This window comes from Lampris incognitus, chromosome 16, assembly GCF_029633865.1.
Source record: "Lampris incognitus isolate fLamInc1 chromosome 16, fLamInc1.hap2, whole genome shotgun sequence".
NCBI classification, from domain to species: Eukaryota; Metazoa; Chordata; class Actinopteri; order Lampriformes; family Lampridae; genus Lampris; species Lampris incognitus.
In genome coordinates this window covers 19,256,652-19,275,585 of record NC_079226.1, presented here as the reverse complement: position 1 = coordinate 19,275,585, position 18,934 = coordinate 19,256,652, and the positions used below count along the sequence as shown (strand labels likewise).

General features: G+C 44.0%; 2 protein-coding genes across 2 annotated transcripts in view; both read left to right on the top strand.

Annotated features, from left to right (window-relative positions):
- Nucleotides 1-221: 221 nt before the first annotated feature.
- On the top strand, nucleotides 222-8,175 carry LOC130126475 (zinc finger FYVE domain-containing protein 1-like). Its single transcript, XM_056296014.1, has 11 exons — nucleotides 222-740; nucleotides 895-1,399; nucleotides 2,341-2,555; nucleotides 2,786-2,892; nucleotides 4,170-4,278; nucleotides 4,430-4,527; nucleotides 4,764-4,881; nucleotides 5,026-5,196; nucleotides 5,438-5,618; nucleotides 5,752-5,865; nucleotides 7,882-8,175. Exons 1-11 carry the CDS (start codon nucleotides 222-224, stop codon nucleotides 8,112-8,114), a joined length of 2,370 nt encoding a protein of 789 aa, XP_056151989.1. The 3' UTR covers nucleotides 8,115-8,175.
- A 2,600-nt stretch (nucleotides 8,176-10,775) lies between these two features.
- Nucleotides 10,776-18,934, top strand: part of LOC130126641 (zinc finger protein DPF3-like) — a 29,617-nt gene continuing 21,458 nt past the window's right edge. The window contains exons 1-3 of the mRNA XM_056296246.1: nucleotides 10,776-10,807; nucleotides 17,647-17,807; nucleotides 18,602-18,709. Coding sequence (XP_056152221.1) covers nucleotides 10,776-10,807; nucleotides 17,647-17,807; nucleotides 18,602-18,709 — 301 coding nt within the window. The remainder of the gene's footprint in view (nucleotides 10,808-17,646; nucleotides 17,808-18,601; nucleotides 18,710-18,934) is intronic.

Here is an 18,934-nt window from a genome sequence, read left to right as displayed (position 1 = left end):
GCAACTATTTTAAGTAGTTTTTTTTGGTCAATATATTCAGTCGTCAGAGTCATCCCTAGAATAACCGTTTCAACAGTATATAACAGTGTATAAGTGTAAAGTGCTCTTCTCATTAACTACTGTTTGACGTTGTTGGGGTTGTAGTAAAGGCTGTTCTAGTTGGCATCACACTGTGTTCTAGTTGGCATCACACTGTGTTCAAGTTAACCTTGAAAGAAACGATGAGCGGGCATGGTTCCTCTTCAGAAAAGGGAGTCAATACCAGTCTGATATGTCAAGAGAGTTATCTCTGTGGGGGCTCTGAGGAGGCTGCATTTGAATGTGATGAGTGTAAAACCTTACAGTGCGTTGGCTGTGAGCTTGAGCTTCACAGTCAGGAGCGTCTGAAGAACCATCAGCGGGTTCATATAGGGCCTGGCCATGTACCCTACTGTGATCATTGCAAGGGAGGTAATGGTGGTTCGGACAATGGTAGACGACAGAGGTCTGTGGTTCGCTGCCAGAGCTGCAAAGTTAACTTGTGCCAAGACTGTCAGAAACGCACCCACGGTGGAGGTAATAAAAAGAAACACCAGCTCACCCCTTATCCTCCTCCAACCAAACCTAATGAGGCCTACCCTGGCCAGAAGTCTGTTCAGCTCTCTGCTGAAACGCCCGATCATGAGACCAAAGCCGAGAGAGAGAAATTGTTGGAGAATGTGTCAAGTTTTCTTCTGGTTGATGAAAATGAAGAAATGCAGGTGAGTCTTACAAAGATTTATGCTTTTTAACTCAGTGGGTGAGCAGAATTTGCTAAGTCCGTTAGTGAAATAGATGAAAAGGAACTCTTTGGAAGGGATCCTTAAAAAGTTATTTTCAAAGTGTTTTACCTGGTAAACTTTGCCTTTTTCACAGGTAAAAAATGAGGCTGCCTTTATTAAGAAACTCAGTTGCGAAGCTGGCCGATTGCTGAAGGTGGTGTCCATCTTTGGCAACACAGGAGAGGGGAAATCCCACACCCTGAACCACACATTTTTCATGGGCAGAGAAGTGTTCAAGACCTCTCCCACACAAGAGTCCTGTACGGTGGGGGTGTGGGCTGCATTTGATCCTATCCGTAAAGTGGTGGTGATCGATACAGAAGGCTTGCTAGGGAATAATCCCAAACAGGGTCAGAGAACTCGCCTCTTACTCAAGGTGCTCGCCATCTCTGACCTCATCATCTACCGCACTCACTCCGACCGTCTCCATGATGACCTCTTCAAGTTCCTCGGTGATGCATCCGATGTGTACCTGAAGCACTTCACCAAGGAGCTGAAGGCCACAACTGCCCGCTGTGGCCTAGACGTCCCGCTGTCTACCCTGGGCCCTGCAGTGGTCATCTTCCATGAAACCGTCCACACCAAGTTGCTTGGTTCAGGTGTGTGTATAAAGGAAAATGTCATTACCATGATTACGCAACAGTCTCGCAATTGGTGCGAGTCACTTTGGATAAAAGTGTCTGTTGAAAAAGTGAAGTTGGGGTGGCTGTAGCTCAGGAAGTAGAGCAGGTTGTCTGATAGTTGCAGGGTTGCGAGTTTGCTCTCAGCTCCTCTGGCAAAACTGTTGAGGTGTCCCTGAGCAACACACCTAACCACCAACTGCTCCCGATGAGCTGGTTATTACCTTGCATGGTTGACGCCACCATGGGCGTGGGTGGGTGGGCGATGTGAGGTGTTAATTAATTGTAAAGCACTTTGAGTGGCTGTTGAAGCTAGAAAAGCACGATATGAGATGAAGTCGATTTAATGTAATGTTTACGAGCTGTAACCAGTTCAGCTGTTACTTATGTATCACACAAATGCCCCATAAAAATTAGTAGAATCAAGCCTAAAAAGGGGCCAATACATATCATTATTTTCTTGTATAGCACAGTTTATTATTTCTGTGTCACTCTGAATGTAGGTCCACCATAGCTGTCAGTGCTGTTTTGATGGATTTATGGTTTGCATGGCAGATAATAACAGGTTTGCCGTGTACCTGCCCAAAATTTTTCAAATTGCTGACTTAACAACACATTCCACAGCACATAGAACAACTTGTGAAACAAGAGAATATAACATTTTAGACTGCCAGAAAAGAAAATGTAAACTAATGGTTTGACTCCAAAATCCTTGCAAATGCGACTATTTTCTTGTAATAAATTGGAATAAGCAGTATTTTTTTCACATATTCATCAGACAATTCTGAGTGTAATCCAAGTCAGGTCTGAGTATGTTGTGTTTTGATGCCATGCCATGGATGTAGCCTAAACCCTAGGCAGAGCAATATATTCAATCTACATGCACCCCACTTATTGATGTGTTCATGTTTCTGTAATAGATAAGCCATCTGATTCAGTAGATCGGCTGCTATTGGAACGCTTCAGGAAGCTAGGCCGTTTCCCAGAGGCCTTCAGCTCTGTCCAGTACCGGGGCACACAGACCCTCACCCCACCTACTGACTTTCGTGGCCTGCAGAAGAATCTGGAGCAGCTCCTGGATAACAACGCCACTCGCTCCCCTCGCACTCCAGTGGTCATTTTCAAAGCTCTGCAGGTAGGACTTTAATAAAGGTCCAGAGCACACTGGCTGCCTGTCCTGTTTCAAACTACGGCTGTTATTGTAAAGCAATAGAATGACTGTGGCTGTCAAAGTGCATGAACAGAAAATAATTAGTTGTAAATTGAAGTTAACTCAATATTAAAGATGTTCAGAATGTAGAATGTTGAGGATAAGTAGTTTATGTTGATTTGATTTTTGCTGGTCATTGCTTTTCCTCTGTCCAGGCCCTGAGTGAGCGATTCAATGGGGAGATTGCAGACGAACTTGTGGCCCACAGCTGCTTCTTCCCCGATGAGTACTTTACCTGCTCAAGCATCTGCCTCAGTTGTGGGTCAGGACCTTTCTATCTATCTATCTGTCTATCTATATCTGTCTATCTATCTGTCTGTTTGTCTATCACAGATGTAATGAGTCAGCGCCGGGCCCCGATGCAAGATGGTCAAAGCGGGCCCTGTCTGCCCATCACAATCAGACATAACATAACGTATATGTCAGTAGCGAATGAAAGAAGTGAAAGCACACAGCTTTAAAACGATCAGCAACCGTGAACTGCACTGCACAGTTGATGCCTAAGGGTGCTTTCACACTAGGGACCCGGGCCCGGATCTGAGTACACTTGACCCCAAAGTCCAGTTCGATTGAGTAGTGGGAACACTGCAAATCGTGCCCAGGTCCACTTGAAAAGGTGGTCTCCAGTACAGTTCATAAGTACCCAGGTACAGTTCGCATCAGGTGGGAAAACAACTGTACCACAACATGGAAGTGGACTGCTATACTACAAAGGCATTTCTCAACACCTTCTATCTCCTCCGAATCTGTGTGTGTGCACAGCATGTGCCCATCTCGTGTAGATACACAAGTGTACTCGTGTACGGAACAACATTACTAATGTGAAAACTGTCCATGTGGGGTGGGGGGTGGGGGTAATTGTATTCAGGCAACTTACGAAGCAATCATATCTAATGTCTAATGTGAAAACGCCCTAAATGAAATGGTTACTGGGAGACTGCCATGCTATAGGTGAGGAGTCATAATAGCAAGACTATCCTACCTAAGAAAATCTGGTGTCCGAGCACCATAACAGATGAAAGATGAAAACATTTGGTGATGGTGCATCCACACGTTGACAACGTTATTCATGTCTATGCATAGGCCTTCTAAACACAAAACACAAGTGTGTAGGTTGATTATTAGTCAAATAAATAATAAATTAGTTTTACTTACATCATCAATGCATTTTCGCTGTGTGAAGTCTTGACACTTTGCCAGCTAGCTAACTCTTCTGTGTGACTTTTGCTACACAGTACTACGCATGTCCATAATTACACATAGGCACACTTTGCACTTTTTTGAACATAGATTCAGTGCTCAAGTCAAGATCTTTGATAGGATAGTGGTGAGATAAAGAGGGGTCTGTGCGTGCGGGCCCTAAACTGTTGTGGGCCCCAGTTTCAGATGCATTACCTGCATATATGGTAGTTTTGCCTCCGCTATCTATCTATTTAATCTAATTTTCAGTCTATTGTCCTCATTTTCCTCACCAGCATCTCGCTCATGCCATCTCCTGCTTACACAGATGTTTAAAATGTTGTCTTGCTCTTACTCCAGCTCAGGTTGCAAGAACAGCATGAACCACCTAGGGGAAGGACTGTGCCATGAGGCTAAGCATCGTTGCCGCTACTCTGCCCAGTATGAGAATCGCATTTACACTTGCAAGGTAAGCATGGTGGCTCACCTCTTTGTTCTTACTTTCCATGACCTACAGGCCAGTAACACCAAGTTGGCATCAAGCTTTAAGTCTTTACTGTTGATGCCGTTATCATCCTTGTGCCCTCACTTATGACCTTTTGTGTGTTCTGTCTCTCCAGACTTGCTATGAAGAGGGGAAAGAAGTGATAGTTGTTCCTAAAACCTCAGCTTCCTCCGACTCACCGTGGATGGGCCTTGCCAAATATGCCTGGTCTGGGTCAGTAGCAGGGGACTGACCTCAAGGGTTGTGTGTAATGGGGCAGGGATTAAGATTGTGTTACCTTAATGTGCTCTAAGTTTAGCATTAGTTTTCCACAGCATGACCTAAAAGCAACACTTCCATGCTCACTAACTTGGATTCTTACTGAAATTTGTGATTTAATTATAAATATACATATGTATTGTTATCTCTATAGAGATTGTGTTCTAACTACCATGTTTCTTTATGTCCAGTTATGTGATTGAATGTCCCACATGTGGAGTTATCTATCGGAGCCGTCAATACTGGTATGGGAATCAGGACCCTGTAGACACAGTTGTTCGTACTGAGATCCAGCATATATGGCCGGGGGTAAGATAAACTAGTCTCTCAGATTCAGTCATTCCAAGTTATTTCATAAGCCTTTGTTGTGCCAGCAAGCAGCAGTCCATACTTATATGTATGGACATCTGTTTTTCTGCTTGTTTATTAAATTCAGCCTTCTATTTTTCACAGTCGGATGGCTTTCTGAAGGACAATAGCAATGCAGCACAGCGCCTTTTGGATGGAGTTAACTTGGTGGCCCAGTCTGTGTCAGAGCTCAGTGTCAAGCCTGCCAAGGCCGTAACCTCCTGGCTGACAGATCAGATCGCCCCGGCCTACTGGAAACCCAACTCCCTCATCTTGGTGAGTGACACATACAGCCCCACCCTAAACCACCCGCCACCAGCAGCAGACTCAACACTTTCCTGTCCAGAGATGTGTTTACTGCATGTCCCTGGTGTTCAGTTCAGTGGCCGTTACACAACCTATGATTCCAGGTCACAAGACCCAATAGGCTCAAAATGTTTTTTCCGCATTCTGGTCCCAGCCAATAACAACTTCTCTCTTTGTTGATGTTTTGGGTTTTTTTTCCCTCCCACACTAGACATGCCATAAGTGTCATGCAGTCTTCCAGGACAATGATACCAAACATCACTGCCGTGCCTGTGGGGAGGGCTTCTGTGATGGATGTTCATCCAAAGCCACTCCCGTCCCTGAGAGAGGCTGGGGTCTCGGCCCTGTTAGAGTGTGTGACCTCTGTTTCGAGCAGAGAGCCTTCCATACAGGTAGACACATACTAACTCCTCCGACACACTTTCCACTGCAGTGGAAAATTACCCCCTCCCATTACCTCCCTTATTATTACTAAGCTATGTTTGGGTGAGCTGTGGCTTTGACAGAGGCTGTTTGTTTGAGCAGAGTGTCTTGAGGCGGAGCTCGAGGAAGAGGATGGTGGGACCCTAGCCAGGAAGGTTGGAGAGGCAGTGACCAACACCCTAGGGGCTGTCGTAACTGCTATTGACATCCCACTTGGTGAGTGTTGCTCAAAATAAGATCCAAGGAGGATTATTATGTAATAGGAATCAAAACCTGGTAAATCTAGGCATATTGATATATTGCCCCCTGGTGGCAGAGGAAGAGCGTGCTTGTTTACAGTTAGAAAGAATCCACGCCATGTTAAGTAGCACAGGGATCCTATTTCTAGTTTGAACTCTAAAGACGTTATAGACTTGCCCAGCCAGCTAGACTTCCCCTTAAAAGGAACTTGGGATGGCCTAGTGGCCTAGTGGTGAAAAAGCCCCACTAGAACGCAATTAAAAATTCAAAAGCAACCAATTCAGTGATGACAGTGGGCTCCTTTACAAGATAGTACAAATTGCATTCTATTTATGATCGCCTCAAACCCACTGAATGCATTGCAGTATTCCTTTTTAGATACATGTGCTATTTTGGCTGGTGCCTGTCAAACTTTTCTCCATATGCATGATTTTTTTTAAATTATCATTAAACAGTAAAAAAAAACAAAACAAGATAAAGCGTAAATATCAGTAAAGATTTAGGATTTGCAATTATGGCTGGGTAGTTTTATTTTAGACTTGTTCTTGAAGAATTGGGGTTTCTGTGCAATCAATGTTATCAATTAACAATGTAGAGAATCAGGTGTAACTAATGTCTTGCACTATTTGGATGGACACCTAGAAACTTGGCTTGAGTGTTTTTGACCCACAACACCTCCGGAATATTCATCAATAAGTTCTGGCATCCTAGGACTTGACCAGTCTCTTCTACACGCACGCTTCCTACAGAAAGTGCTGTACTCTTCCACACAACCCTGTAACTACACTTTGGCCCCAGGTTTAGTTCACAACGTTATAGCCTCTAATTTCTGACCTTACTAATAGTCTTAACAACAGGCTAAAGGGATGACTGAGCCTGTTGGCTTCACATAATTGTTCTCTGCTCCACTGCAAGACCTTCTATAAGAGGCCTAATCTCTAACAAACTGATTTGTTCTTTCATCCTGCTGTTTGTTGTTCTCCACATTTGCTGCAAATTTAGAAAAAAAATGGTTTTTTTTTTAATGCATTGTCATCATATTGATTTAGCGCTCAATAGTAGACCTACGTGTATTAGCAATAGAGAGGGTTGCAACTTTTCAGTGCTTTTATTTTTCTGCAAACTGATGTTGCATCTACGCATTAAGCAATTCACTCTAATCCTCCCCCTAGCTCTTAAAAAAGAAAAGAAAAAGCCACACTAATTTTATAGGGAACAGTGAAACAGGACAATTAAATACATAAGTGCAATGATAATTGAAAATCTTAAGTGTTAGAGATAACTGTGAATAATGCAAAAAAAAGTTTGGTTACAACCCAGAAGATCATCCTTTTTGTTGAACTTACTTACACCATTGGTGATATTTGGTAAGCGCAGTGGTGTTTGACCATTATTTTTCTTAGGAAAGTCCGTCAAGAGAATAGCCATGAAAATGATCATCTACAAAAGCATTGATGATTTGAATGTTTATGGATTAGCTGTTGTTTTGAATACACGAGTAATAGATACTGAATGTTGGCATTACAGCATTATGTAATGCCAACATTATTACATTAACACATAATATTTGATAGCAAGCAGTAGTTGTAACAGGGAAAATGGGCATCCATGGTGTAAGTATGATGTGACTGATACATATAGTTAGGGTACTGCAGTTTTGGCACATAACAAAGTACCTGGTACACAGTAACGTTGAATGTGACTAATGCATCAAATAGAAATTATGTTCAGTGGTGTGTGTGTTTGTGAAAGTGCTGTTCAGCAGTCTCATGCAAAGGGTAAAAACTATTCCTAATCTACTGGTACTGAACTGAAAGCTATGGCACCATTTGCCATAAGGCAAGGCAGTAGTCTGTACTTGGCAAGATAATGTCGATGGTTTATCTAGCACTGCTTGATATAAATCATTACCTTAGTACTGTCACTTATAAGTGTGTGTGTGTGTGTGTGTGTGTGTGCGTGCATGTGTGTATGTGTGCGCTCCTTCCTCAGGCCTTGTTAAGGATGCCGCTCGTCCTGCATACTGGGTGCCTGACCAGGATATCTTGTCCTGTCATAACTGCCAACGTGAGTTCACTGCCAAGCTGTCCAAGCACCACTGCCGTGCCTGTGGACAAGGTGTGTGTGACGACTGCTCTCCGGAGCGTCGACCAGTTCCTTCGCGGGGCTGGGATCACCCTGTACGTGTGTGCACCAACTGCAACCAGAAACCTGGAGACCTTTAACAGGGATGGTCTTCCTTCCTCAGAGAAACAGAGAGAACCACGCGCCCACACAGCCCACAGTCTGTTACTGCTATACCTCTATTCTGTTACATACTATAACTGGGTTCTGTGCTGTATCTGTGGCAAGGAAGCTTTTAGTATGTGTGTGTGTGTGTGTGTGTGTGTGTGTGTGTGTGTGTGTGTGTGTGTGTGTGTGTGTGTGTGTGCGCGTGTGTATATATACTATATATAGGACATTTAGCAAATTTGGGATTTTAGAATTCCTGTAGCCTTGTACAACAAAAGGAACAACTTTACTTGACTGAATATGAAAATGTTATTTCCACTCTGATTGACAGAGTGAATATTTTGATATTCACCAAATTCTCACTGAAATCACTACTTTTATGTTGAATAAGTCTGTTTGAAATATTTTTCTACTTTGGGGGAAAAAAATAAAAATGTGTCGTTTAAACAATATTGGTTAGTTGAGAACCCCTTGGGGTTAGCCTGATAAGTTTTACATAATGTTGAACTTTGTTTCGCCAGTGTCATATGATGTGTAATAGTAAGGACGTATCTGTATCCCTGCAGATACAATTGCAAGTTTCATTGCGTGCTTCACTGCAACTTTTTAGTTTTTGCACTAAGCCTTTTTCAATAGTAAAAGGCTGTTGCGTACCATGGCCAAAAACCATATCTAACAAACGGACTAACCAATTAGTCCGTTTGCCACTTATTGATTTGAAATCTAAGTCTAGATTGTGGATATCTGGTGGCTATAAATCATTCAGGTTACTGTGTCTGTGCTGGTACAGTTTTTATATTCTGTCATGCTTATATGAAGACACAGAACTATGGTAGAGGAGTCTACATTTTAAATATGGGTAAATTTACGTTTTGTTTTGTTTTTGTTGTTGTTTTTTATGTAAATTTACGGTCATTCACAATTTGAGGAGGAAAGAAATAATCATTGCCTGGCATGCATGACAGCCCGAGAGATCCATGGCCTTTTAAGACGTTCAGAGGATGTTCTCCAAAAGCCGGTAACAGACCTCCATGTGTCGTATCTGGTGGCATTCGGAAAGATTTCTAACTATAAAGTGTATGTTCCTGTTTTATGTTCCAAGTTGTGTTGCGTACACACCTTGATTTTCAGTGATCGCCAAATATTCAGCGTGTGTGAATATTGCGTTTGTAGGGCCGTTGTCGGTGAGGAATATCCAAATTCTTCTCCGAACCAGTTTTCCGCATCACGTTCATGCTTCAAGCAGACATGAGACGGACTTCTGAACCCAGCACATTTGTGTTTCAGCTGTTACTTTGTTTTTGCATTGTTTCATTTTATCCACTTTGGAATGGTAGTGTCATATTTGGTTTTTTTTATATTTCTTTGTTCTTGTGGTATTTTGTCTGATTTTGGTTTGCCATTGTAAAGCTCCAGGGTATACATGTATGTACTTTGTAGTGGGACACCCCTAACCCCCACATGTTTTCTTTTGAGTTTGTTTGTTTTTGTTGTTCAACCATACACTTTCATATTGTATGTAATGTAAACATCATTGAAAATAGACGAAATGCCTATTCTAATTGTTAAAATATCGAGATATTGAACTGTATTTTGGTAAATCAAAGCTCTTAGCCAACTTCTTTGACAATATCTCCTGTGTCATAGATTTGTTTGATATTTATCGAGTGTTGAGACCATTACACCTATGTAACAAAGCACATGGAAATGCCTTTAAACCCCCCCCCCTTTTTTTTAACAGTGAAAATGGTCTTGATTGATTGTAAGCCTTGATGATAAAACTGTTCTCCGATTGATCCCAAATTAAAACTTTTGATTGCGATATCTGGGAAGAATCTTTACCTGCCTTGCCTCTAAAATGTTGTTTGCCTGAATTTCTCACCACACCTGTTGTTAGATGCATTTTGTGCTGTTCTAAAGGTAAACTTTGAATAATTGCAGTATATTTGACAGGGCTTGAGCCGTCTATCATCAACACTCCTCATCTCAAGGCTAAAGATCAAGCAACTCCCTAATCTGATGTCTGCAAACTGGCCAGCGTGGTAAAACTCTTGTACAAGATTAATATCATATCAGTCGTCGTCTCTCAAAACACTGCGGAGTTGTTTTCCTGTGTTTTATCTTCCTGTGTGTGTGTGTGTGTGTGTGTATATATATATATATATATATATGTGTGTGTGTGTGTGTGTGTGTGTCTGCCCCACTTTTACTAGTGTGTAATGTGCACATTGGCCCCGCATTTCCCCAAACACCACGGCGTCAGACAAAACTATGGAAAATCGTTCGCTCGGTCTAGATAAAGATGAATGATTCATGGTTATTGGAATAAATAATGAAATCGGCCTCCTCGCTGGGTTACTCTAAGGCACTCGCTTCCGCAGGATTCCCACAGGCAGCGGAGAAGCTTCGCTCCGAGTCGAGGCACCACATACAGCAAGGTCTCTTTAAATGTGGTGGATTTCGCTTGTGTACAATATAAATACAAGGGAAAACCCTTTATAATAATTTTGACAGTTTCGCCTATAGGTCACGCCCTGTTCGCATATACCGCGGGCGCATTGGTCCACGGTTTCAAGCGCGGCTCCGATTGGCCGCTTCGTCGTAGGTTTCCCTCAGAACTGCGAGACGCTGATATTGCGTTACATGGTAGCAAAATGGCGGCTGTCATTCAGAATCCCTTAAAAGCGTAAGTAATTTGGCACATTACAAAATTTCTCAACAAATTACCTCGTTGCCAGCTAGTAGATTAACAAGTACCGCTCCTGCATGTGAATCCAGGGCGTATGTTTGCGGGCGGGTTGAACTGTCCTAATGCATGTCAAGGATATCTTGCTTTGCAAAGTAGCCTCGCATAGTTCTTTTAATTATTTTTTTTTACAAGATTTTACATTTCGTCTCAAACATGTGCTTCGGGCAGCGTGACATTTTGGATGCACTTGGAAGAGCTGTTCCCTCCGGACGGTCCCCCCTATTGAACCCGAAGGGAATGTCGTCTTTCTGGGGCTGCAAATGTAATTCGCAAAAAAAGTGCCGACAACATCCCCCCTTGTGTTGTGTCGGATTTTCTTTTAAAGCCAGTTTTATTCGTACGCGCCCAGGCAATTTTTTCCACCGAGCAACGTTTGACATTCCGAAAGTGGTTTGTAGTTGGTGTGAATTGTCGACATGTCAACTTTGGCTCCTCCGAGCGCAGACGTGGTTAGGGACCCGGCATAAGGCAATGGAGGAGGCATTTTGTATTTGCATGCCTTCTCCCGTAATCGAAAAAGTGACAGCAAATTGAGCTCCTCTCGAAAAATAGCTCGCCGCTCGGTTCTCAGAAACCCCCGTGCATTGATCAAATTCGTCCGCTGGCTTCTGTTGCAGTGCTCGTCCTTTTATTTCTACATTTCGCCTTTGTTCTTCCGTGTTGCTATCTCAATTCCAGTGCAGACATACCGGCAGAGAAGACATATAATGGGGTTAATTAGCCTACTGTGTTTTGGTCCATTTTTGACTGAATGTAGATAGTGATTTTGGCATTTCTTGACCGTTACACCCAGCTGGGCATGAAAGCAGGATATAGTCCTACGCTAGGGGGTCATCATCATCATCGTCATCATCTTCATCATCATCATCATCGTTCTCATGGTTATTTGGAACTGTGCACTAGGTAGGGCTTGAGGTAAAGTAGGCACTCGACTGTGCCTTTAAGTGGAGGAGTGGTGGAGATTAGCTTGGTCCAGGATCCTGGGCCCATCTGTTAAGAGATGCTCCGACAGAGAGGAAGTGTTGGACACAAGCAGTAGATCCATCTGCTCCTCCACAGAGGAACCCTGGCACCCTCACAGACTGTAGTACCCGGAGTGGACTGCACAATGCCTTCCACATTACCGACACTGTCGCTCTTGTTTGTATAACATTGTTACTACACAAAGAGAAAGGCTGCAGCGTACAGATTTGGGGTAATATCCTGGCAGCAGGTATTTGGCTACCTCTTTGAAATAGGGTTTGGACAATATAATGTTTTAGAATCGGCATCACAATACAGGTTTGCAGTCACGTTGCAAAGCATGCAGCGTAAGATAAATGGGGCCCATCAGGTGTATTAGGCTAAAACTCTTTTTTTGCTTGATAGAAGACAAAATCTAGCAAGGTCTACTTATTTATGACAAGTTTTGAAGAAAAACTCGAGTGCATCAAGACAAATCATATAATTTAGTCTGACTTGAGGCGGCTGTCGAAAGAAATATTTTCTCCCCTAAAATGTACACTAAGTGTAGCTAGAGTGATACATTCTTTGCAACTAGGGAGAATATGTAGCTTGTTTTATTCTTTAATATTGCGATATGTATCGCTACAAAATTGAAATAATTTTCTCATTGCTAACATTTAGATCCGTCTAGTCCAGTCTGGATGGCATTACCCAAAGGCCTAGCGAGTTGGTGTGATTTCCATCTCTGGCTTTGAATATCAAGGGAGAGGGAATACTTCCTTGTTGCTCTTTCCATTTTACTGTTATACATTTGCTGTTTTAAAAGCAGGAAACGTACGAAGTGAGCTGCGTTTCATATCATATCAGCAGACTTTCTTCGTCTTGTGTCCCAACTTGAACACATCCGAGTGCGGTGACAAGCTGCTGTCGGATGTGCGAGAGGTTTCAGCGTTCTGATGAGGAATGTCTCCTTGCTATAAACCGTGCTTAATGAAGCGTTTCAATCTGCTATAATTAGCCTCCGTCTTGGATTTCTGACTTCATTTCACACGTTTGTCAGATTATAATTAGTCACACTTGACACTAATTGGATGTTGCTCCTGTGGACCAGTTTGACCTTTTTTTTTGTATTTGGGATGATTCACTTTAGGGAAATGAATTGCTGGGTTGACTTTGTGGTAGAAGTGTGTTGGATGAAACGGCTGCGCCTGCTGGTGTATTGCGCTTGTCTGGGGTCTTTCTGTTGTATGAGCATGGGAGGAAACTAATCTGAAGAAGCTACTGATAAAATGGAGTCTAGAATATTTAATTAAGCAAGCACCTCATAATGCCTCCCCATGGAAATGCAGCTGCAGTTTGAGGTTTTTTTTCATATCTGCCTACCTCATTTCGCCCAACGTGGCATCGATAAGAGCCTTACAACCATCCCATTTGTCAGCTGCCTTGTCATTGCGTTTGAGTAGAGTTTTGAGTGAGTCACGCCTGCCTGTTTTTTTTTTTTATGGTGCTGCAGTATGGAGGTGTATGGTCAGGTCCTCCTGCCCTCACCCTGGCTGTGATCTTCCGATTGGTGTAATCAAGAGGCTGTTGTCAGGATGTAGTTACTCTGTAGCGCCCCCCCCCTCTTCCTCCTTCTCTTCCTCCTCCACCTTCTGCCTTGTTATGTGGCGGTTTCCTGTGAAACAGCAGCGCACCTGACAATGTGTGAGACCTGAGCAGAGCAGAAGAGACTCAACTTGTGTTTGCAGGCGACGGGTCTTATTTTCATTTTATTCCCAGTTTTGCAGAACCTGAGCTTAAAGCCATGCAATTCACTGGCGCTGCAGCCGAGTCTGTCGCAGCTGAAGACCCATTTGCTCGGCCCCTCTTCCGGAAACTAATTCGCTATTAAATATGCAAAATGTGTGTTGACACACACTCACGTTATGGATGCAGTCATGTGACACGGTGAACCGTTGACAGGAACACACTGATAGCGGAGGCCCCACCGGCCACAAGATTTGCCTTTTTTCCTCCCCGATTACACTCACGCACTCTTTTATTCTGCTGTAAAGCAGCAAGTATGTGTTGTACACGGCGTGTCTCCGAGGAGCCTTTTAGCTCTAAAATCCACGCTGCATGGGAGAGTGTTTTGTAGCTCACCCCGTTTTCACACTCTTGCTTTGTCACCTTTTGGCAGAGCTACACTCCAGCCACTTCAGAGTTTCGCAGATAACAGACAGTGGAAAGAAAAAAAAAAGAGAGAGAGAAAAAATCATGCGTTCCTGACCATGGGGGTGGGGTGCAGTGCGTAGTGCATGCCGAGACGTGAGTGTGTGCATGTATTTGTGCATGAGTACGAGTGTGAGTGTTTATGAGCATGCAAGCGTGACATCGCCCTCTCTCTTTCGCTTTCTCTGCCTCTCTCGCTCTCTCAGTCTGGGCCTCCTCTTCTTGGACGTATGGGGCTTGTCACTCATTACAAGTGTCACAAAGATCTCTCACCTTGGCCTGTGCACCTGCTGCCCGGGGTTGGCACGGCTCTCATGGAGAGCATGCCGACGCCTGGACTGTCAGCGACCGTCAGCAGAGGCTTTGGACAGAGGGGGCCTTTGCCACTTGCTCGTTCACTCCTTTGCTAGCTCAGCCTTCGCTTCAGCAGAAATGAATTGGCCTTCTCACACCGTCCGACCACTTTCGGTCTGTTTTGACTGGAGTGATCTCAGGAGTAGCTCTTCCTCGCTGCGTTACTTTTTAAGTATACACCGGTAGGCAGCCGAGCCTACTTCGGGGACCATTCAGATCTCGTGTCGTGCGCCGATGTGTCGGACCGCATCCCGTCCACGCTGTATGTTGTTTCAAAGGAACTGTACTGGTCATGGGTCAGATAGCCGTAAAAGCAGCATTTAATGTACACTTGGTGTGCAGATTTTGCTGGTGCATGGCGGGTCCTTCTAGACTTATGATTTGTCCTCACTAGGGTCCTTCTTATCCTCAAATTGACTTCTGCAATAGGCTGCTGGTTAAAAGAAGGAAAACAAAAAAACAAAAGTGCTGAGTGTCTGTTGGACTTTGTGGACAATCTGTTTTCAGTATAACTCTGCGTGATTCTTCTCATAAAAATTCCTACATTTTTTTAAAAGCTAGTAAGCACACGGCAGAAAAGGCTGTTCTTGGACACTATATGCGCTGAACAAGACTGTGGGATATCTTCAAAGGGCCGGCAGTAATTCTGACTCGATTATTAACCACAGTCAAGTCCCTGTCTAAGCTAGATTGTAATGTGGCGAGAGAAAACATAACACAAACTCAGCAGTTATCATTCAATATCTAATAACTAGTGTTATCACTCTCTCTCTCTCTTTATACTCCTGTCTTCTTTGGTCTTCCCTTTGCCTTTGCTCTACCTCTTTTCTCCTCTCTGTCTTGCACCTTTTCTCCTTCCTTTGTTTTGTGTACCTGGGACTATTTGTTCTTCCCTTTTACACCAGCAAACAGCCTCCCTTTCCCAGAAGCCCCAAACACTGTGGCTTTGTGTCGGCCGCAGAGCGGTGGTCTTTGTGTGGGACAGAAACTCCGAACATGGCCGTTTATGCATGAAAAGTTGTCTTGTCGAGGCGCAGCATACGATACGAGAGAGAGAGAGAGCGTTGCAGATTTGGTTTTAGATGACTTGGAAAAAGAGCGGCGGAAAGTCGGTCTCCATCCTCCCAGCTCTAGCTTGAGGCTGCTGCCGGTCCAATCTAGAGCCCTCGGCTCATTAGCTCCATTTTCAACATGTCTGCCCGGTAATGTTGTAATTGGGAACACATGGAAACACACCATTATGTGCATAAGTATAGTTGTGATGTTCCAGCTCAAGGAACCATCAGTCATTGGTGAGTGGGTGGGCATGACCAGCAAAAAAAAAAAGAAAGAAGAAAAAACGAAGACATGTGGTACGTACATTGCCATCATTTTCAGAGATCCAGAAATCACCCACATCTTTGATATCATCAAATTAGAGCCTGCCCTTGTGCTAGGCACTCTGCTGAGATTAATTAAGTAGGCTAATTACCATACCAGGCGTGTGGCAGCAATTGGGGACTTGAATGTGAAATATCCTCCCCCATTCACTCTGAATATTAACGTTGAAACCCTGAGGGACTGCCAAAATCTCACTGGCACTGATGAGTGGCACTGCACTAACTATAAGAGCCATGGCCACGTGCTGATAGATGGATTCTTTTATTATTATTATTATTGAATATATTCTGGCTAGGCCATATGTTGGTCATCTTAAGGTCTGTAAGAGGAAAAACCACACCATACATTTCCCATTGCAGTACCGTAGCTCTGTCATCCCCTTCATTGATTCTGCATCGCCCTAAATAGCCACTGTAGCCCACACAGCCTGTCACACACTCTCTAGAATCAGATCACGTGAAGAGCTCACAGATCTCGGGATCGTGAAATTACAAGTCACGCCTTGGCAAAGTTTAGCGAAAAGAAAGTGTCGATCAGCACGGAATTAAAGCGGCATCATAACGACCTTGTGGTGACGTGCTTTTGCTCCCCATATATATTCTCCCTAATGGCCAGTCACAAAGAGGAAAGAGAAGCTCACTTGACAACTGGAAACTTTGATCAACCCAGGCCAATTTGCATGATTACAGGCAAACATTAATCAGCTTAATTTGTGTTGCAGTTCGTTGCTGGTGGGCGGTCCTGGTATTGGCATCCATGATTATCTTCCAAGCAGGTTAAAATGGTTAGTGATCGAAGTGTATTTTCAGAGTTATGTGAGAAGTTGTTAGCATGTTGAAGGTTGTCAACCTTTTAATTACATTTTATTATGTTTTTTTTTTAAGTTAGTATTTACCTGGGGTGAAACAACTGGTTGCCCTGGTGATAAATCTAACAAAAAATGAGATTGCATCACATGGCCATGGAGAGAGAAAATCTATGCCGTGTCTTTCTTCCGCGCTAAAACACAAATTATGATCAACCCGCATCTGATGTCATACGAGAGCATCTGATGCCTCATATTGTGTTGCTGACATATGTGGGGTCTAGCATGTTCATCTCATCTCATCTCATCTCATCTTCAGCCGCTTCTCCGGGGTCGGGTCGCGGTGGCATCAAGCTAAGTAGGGCACTCCAGACGTCCCGCTCCCCAGCAACGCCCTCCAGCTCCTCCTGGGGGATCCCAAGGCGTTCCCAGGCCAGATTGGACATGTAGTCCGTCCAGCTAGTGAGTGCTGGGTCTACCCCGGGGTCTCCCCCGGGGTCTCCTCCCAGTTGGAAGTGCCCAGGAAGCATCCTAATCAGATGCCCAAACCACCTCAACTGGCCCCTTTTGACGCGAAGGAGCAGCGGCTCTACTCCGAGTCTAGCGGGTCTAGCATGTTAGACCAGTAAAATGTTAGCCGAGCAGAAAAGCGACATGCAGGCCTTAGCCATCTTTGCCTTTTTCAAAATGTGACTGAGTGGAGACAGGCTATAAACCAGGGGCGATGCATGTGTTTTCAGCCTTTTAAATTTTTCTTATTGTGCGTAGTTGTTCTTCATAAAGCGAGCGGCAAGCTCTCCAAACTTGGTCTGATAGCTTCTTTGGTTTCATACCTTGGCATAAAGAAATAGCTTACTGGCAGCTGAAAATGGAGCCATAATCAAGGCAATCATGCAGGCAAACAAGGATGATCAGCATATCTTTGATTCTGCATGCATGGTCGCATTTATGGCTAGCCCACATATCTATCGCTTGGCCAATTAGCCACACTAACTGCCAAATCAGCAGCTGGCCTGTTTGGCTATGTGTCAGCCGCATCGCTCAATGTCTTTGACCTCTGCTGTGGATGCTGCCCCCGTAGGTTGGGTGACCAGTTCTATAAGGAGGCCATTGAGCAGTGTCGCAGCTACAATGCCCGCCTGTGTGCCGAGCGCAGCGTGCGCCTGCCGTTCCTGGATTCACAGACCGGCGTGGCCCAGAACAACTGCTATATCTGGATGGAGCGCCACCACCGCAGTCCTGGTGTGGACACACACACATACACACATACACTATTCATACACACAGACAGAGAGACAGACAGGACACACATGCATGCATACATAGCAGTCACATACAAACATATTTCACAGAGGTTTCCTGGTTATTCTAGATCATTTTGGCTCATTGAACTCAAGAGACGTGATATGGGCCCTCATGTTTGAAATGCTAGAGCAGTGTTTCCCAACCCAGTCCTCAAGGAACCCCTATCCTGCAGATTTTCTTTGCAACCCTGAATAGGTACTTGTTTGTAGTTATTCAACCAATCTGCAATGAATTATGTCAGATGTTGCACACCTTGCATAATTAAGTGCTGTGAGATGATTGGTTGAGTAAGTACAAGCAGGGCTACCAATGCAGGGTTACGATGAAAATCTGCAGGATAGGGGTTCCTTGAGGACTGGGTTGGGAAATGCTGTGCTAGAGTAGTGATTATTAATGTAATAATTTGTTTTCCTCATGAATTGAAATGCAATTAAAGTGAAATATGACAAAAGTGGAATTTATGATGACTGCATACATTTAGCAATAAAATGTAAAGATTTTTTTTCCATCTCCACCGATATGTACCAATATATCTACATTTTTTATGCCGAATACCAGTCAAGCTGTTTCTTTAATGTGTAGGTATAGACACAAATGTGTAGACTCATTAAAGGGAGAATGAGTTCATTGTTTGCATTAAATTATAATAGAAAAAAGTAAGTCTTCCCGGCACAGTTCAAGAAGGTAGACTTTTTTGTTTTTGAGTGCCTGTGCATCTTTCCTTTTCCTAGGTGTGGCAGCAGGACAGATGTATACCTACCCTGCCCGCTGTTGGAGAAAGAAGCGGCGGCTGCACACTGCCACTGACCCTCGGCTGGGTCTGTATGGTCTACAGCTAGGTAAGAACAGTGACACCACCACCAGCCACCTGCCTCGCTGCTGTCAGTCTCTCCCCCTGGCCAATATCTCCTTCCCTGTGTCCTGCCCTCAACCTCCGTTGGCTCATGTGATTGCCGGTGATGATCTGGAATAATCTCGCTAAAAGCATAATACTCAGTCTCACCGCACTAGGTAACACAGGCTGCCAGTCACTTTTCATGCAATGAAATGCAGATGTGTGCGCC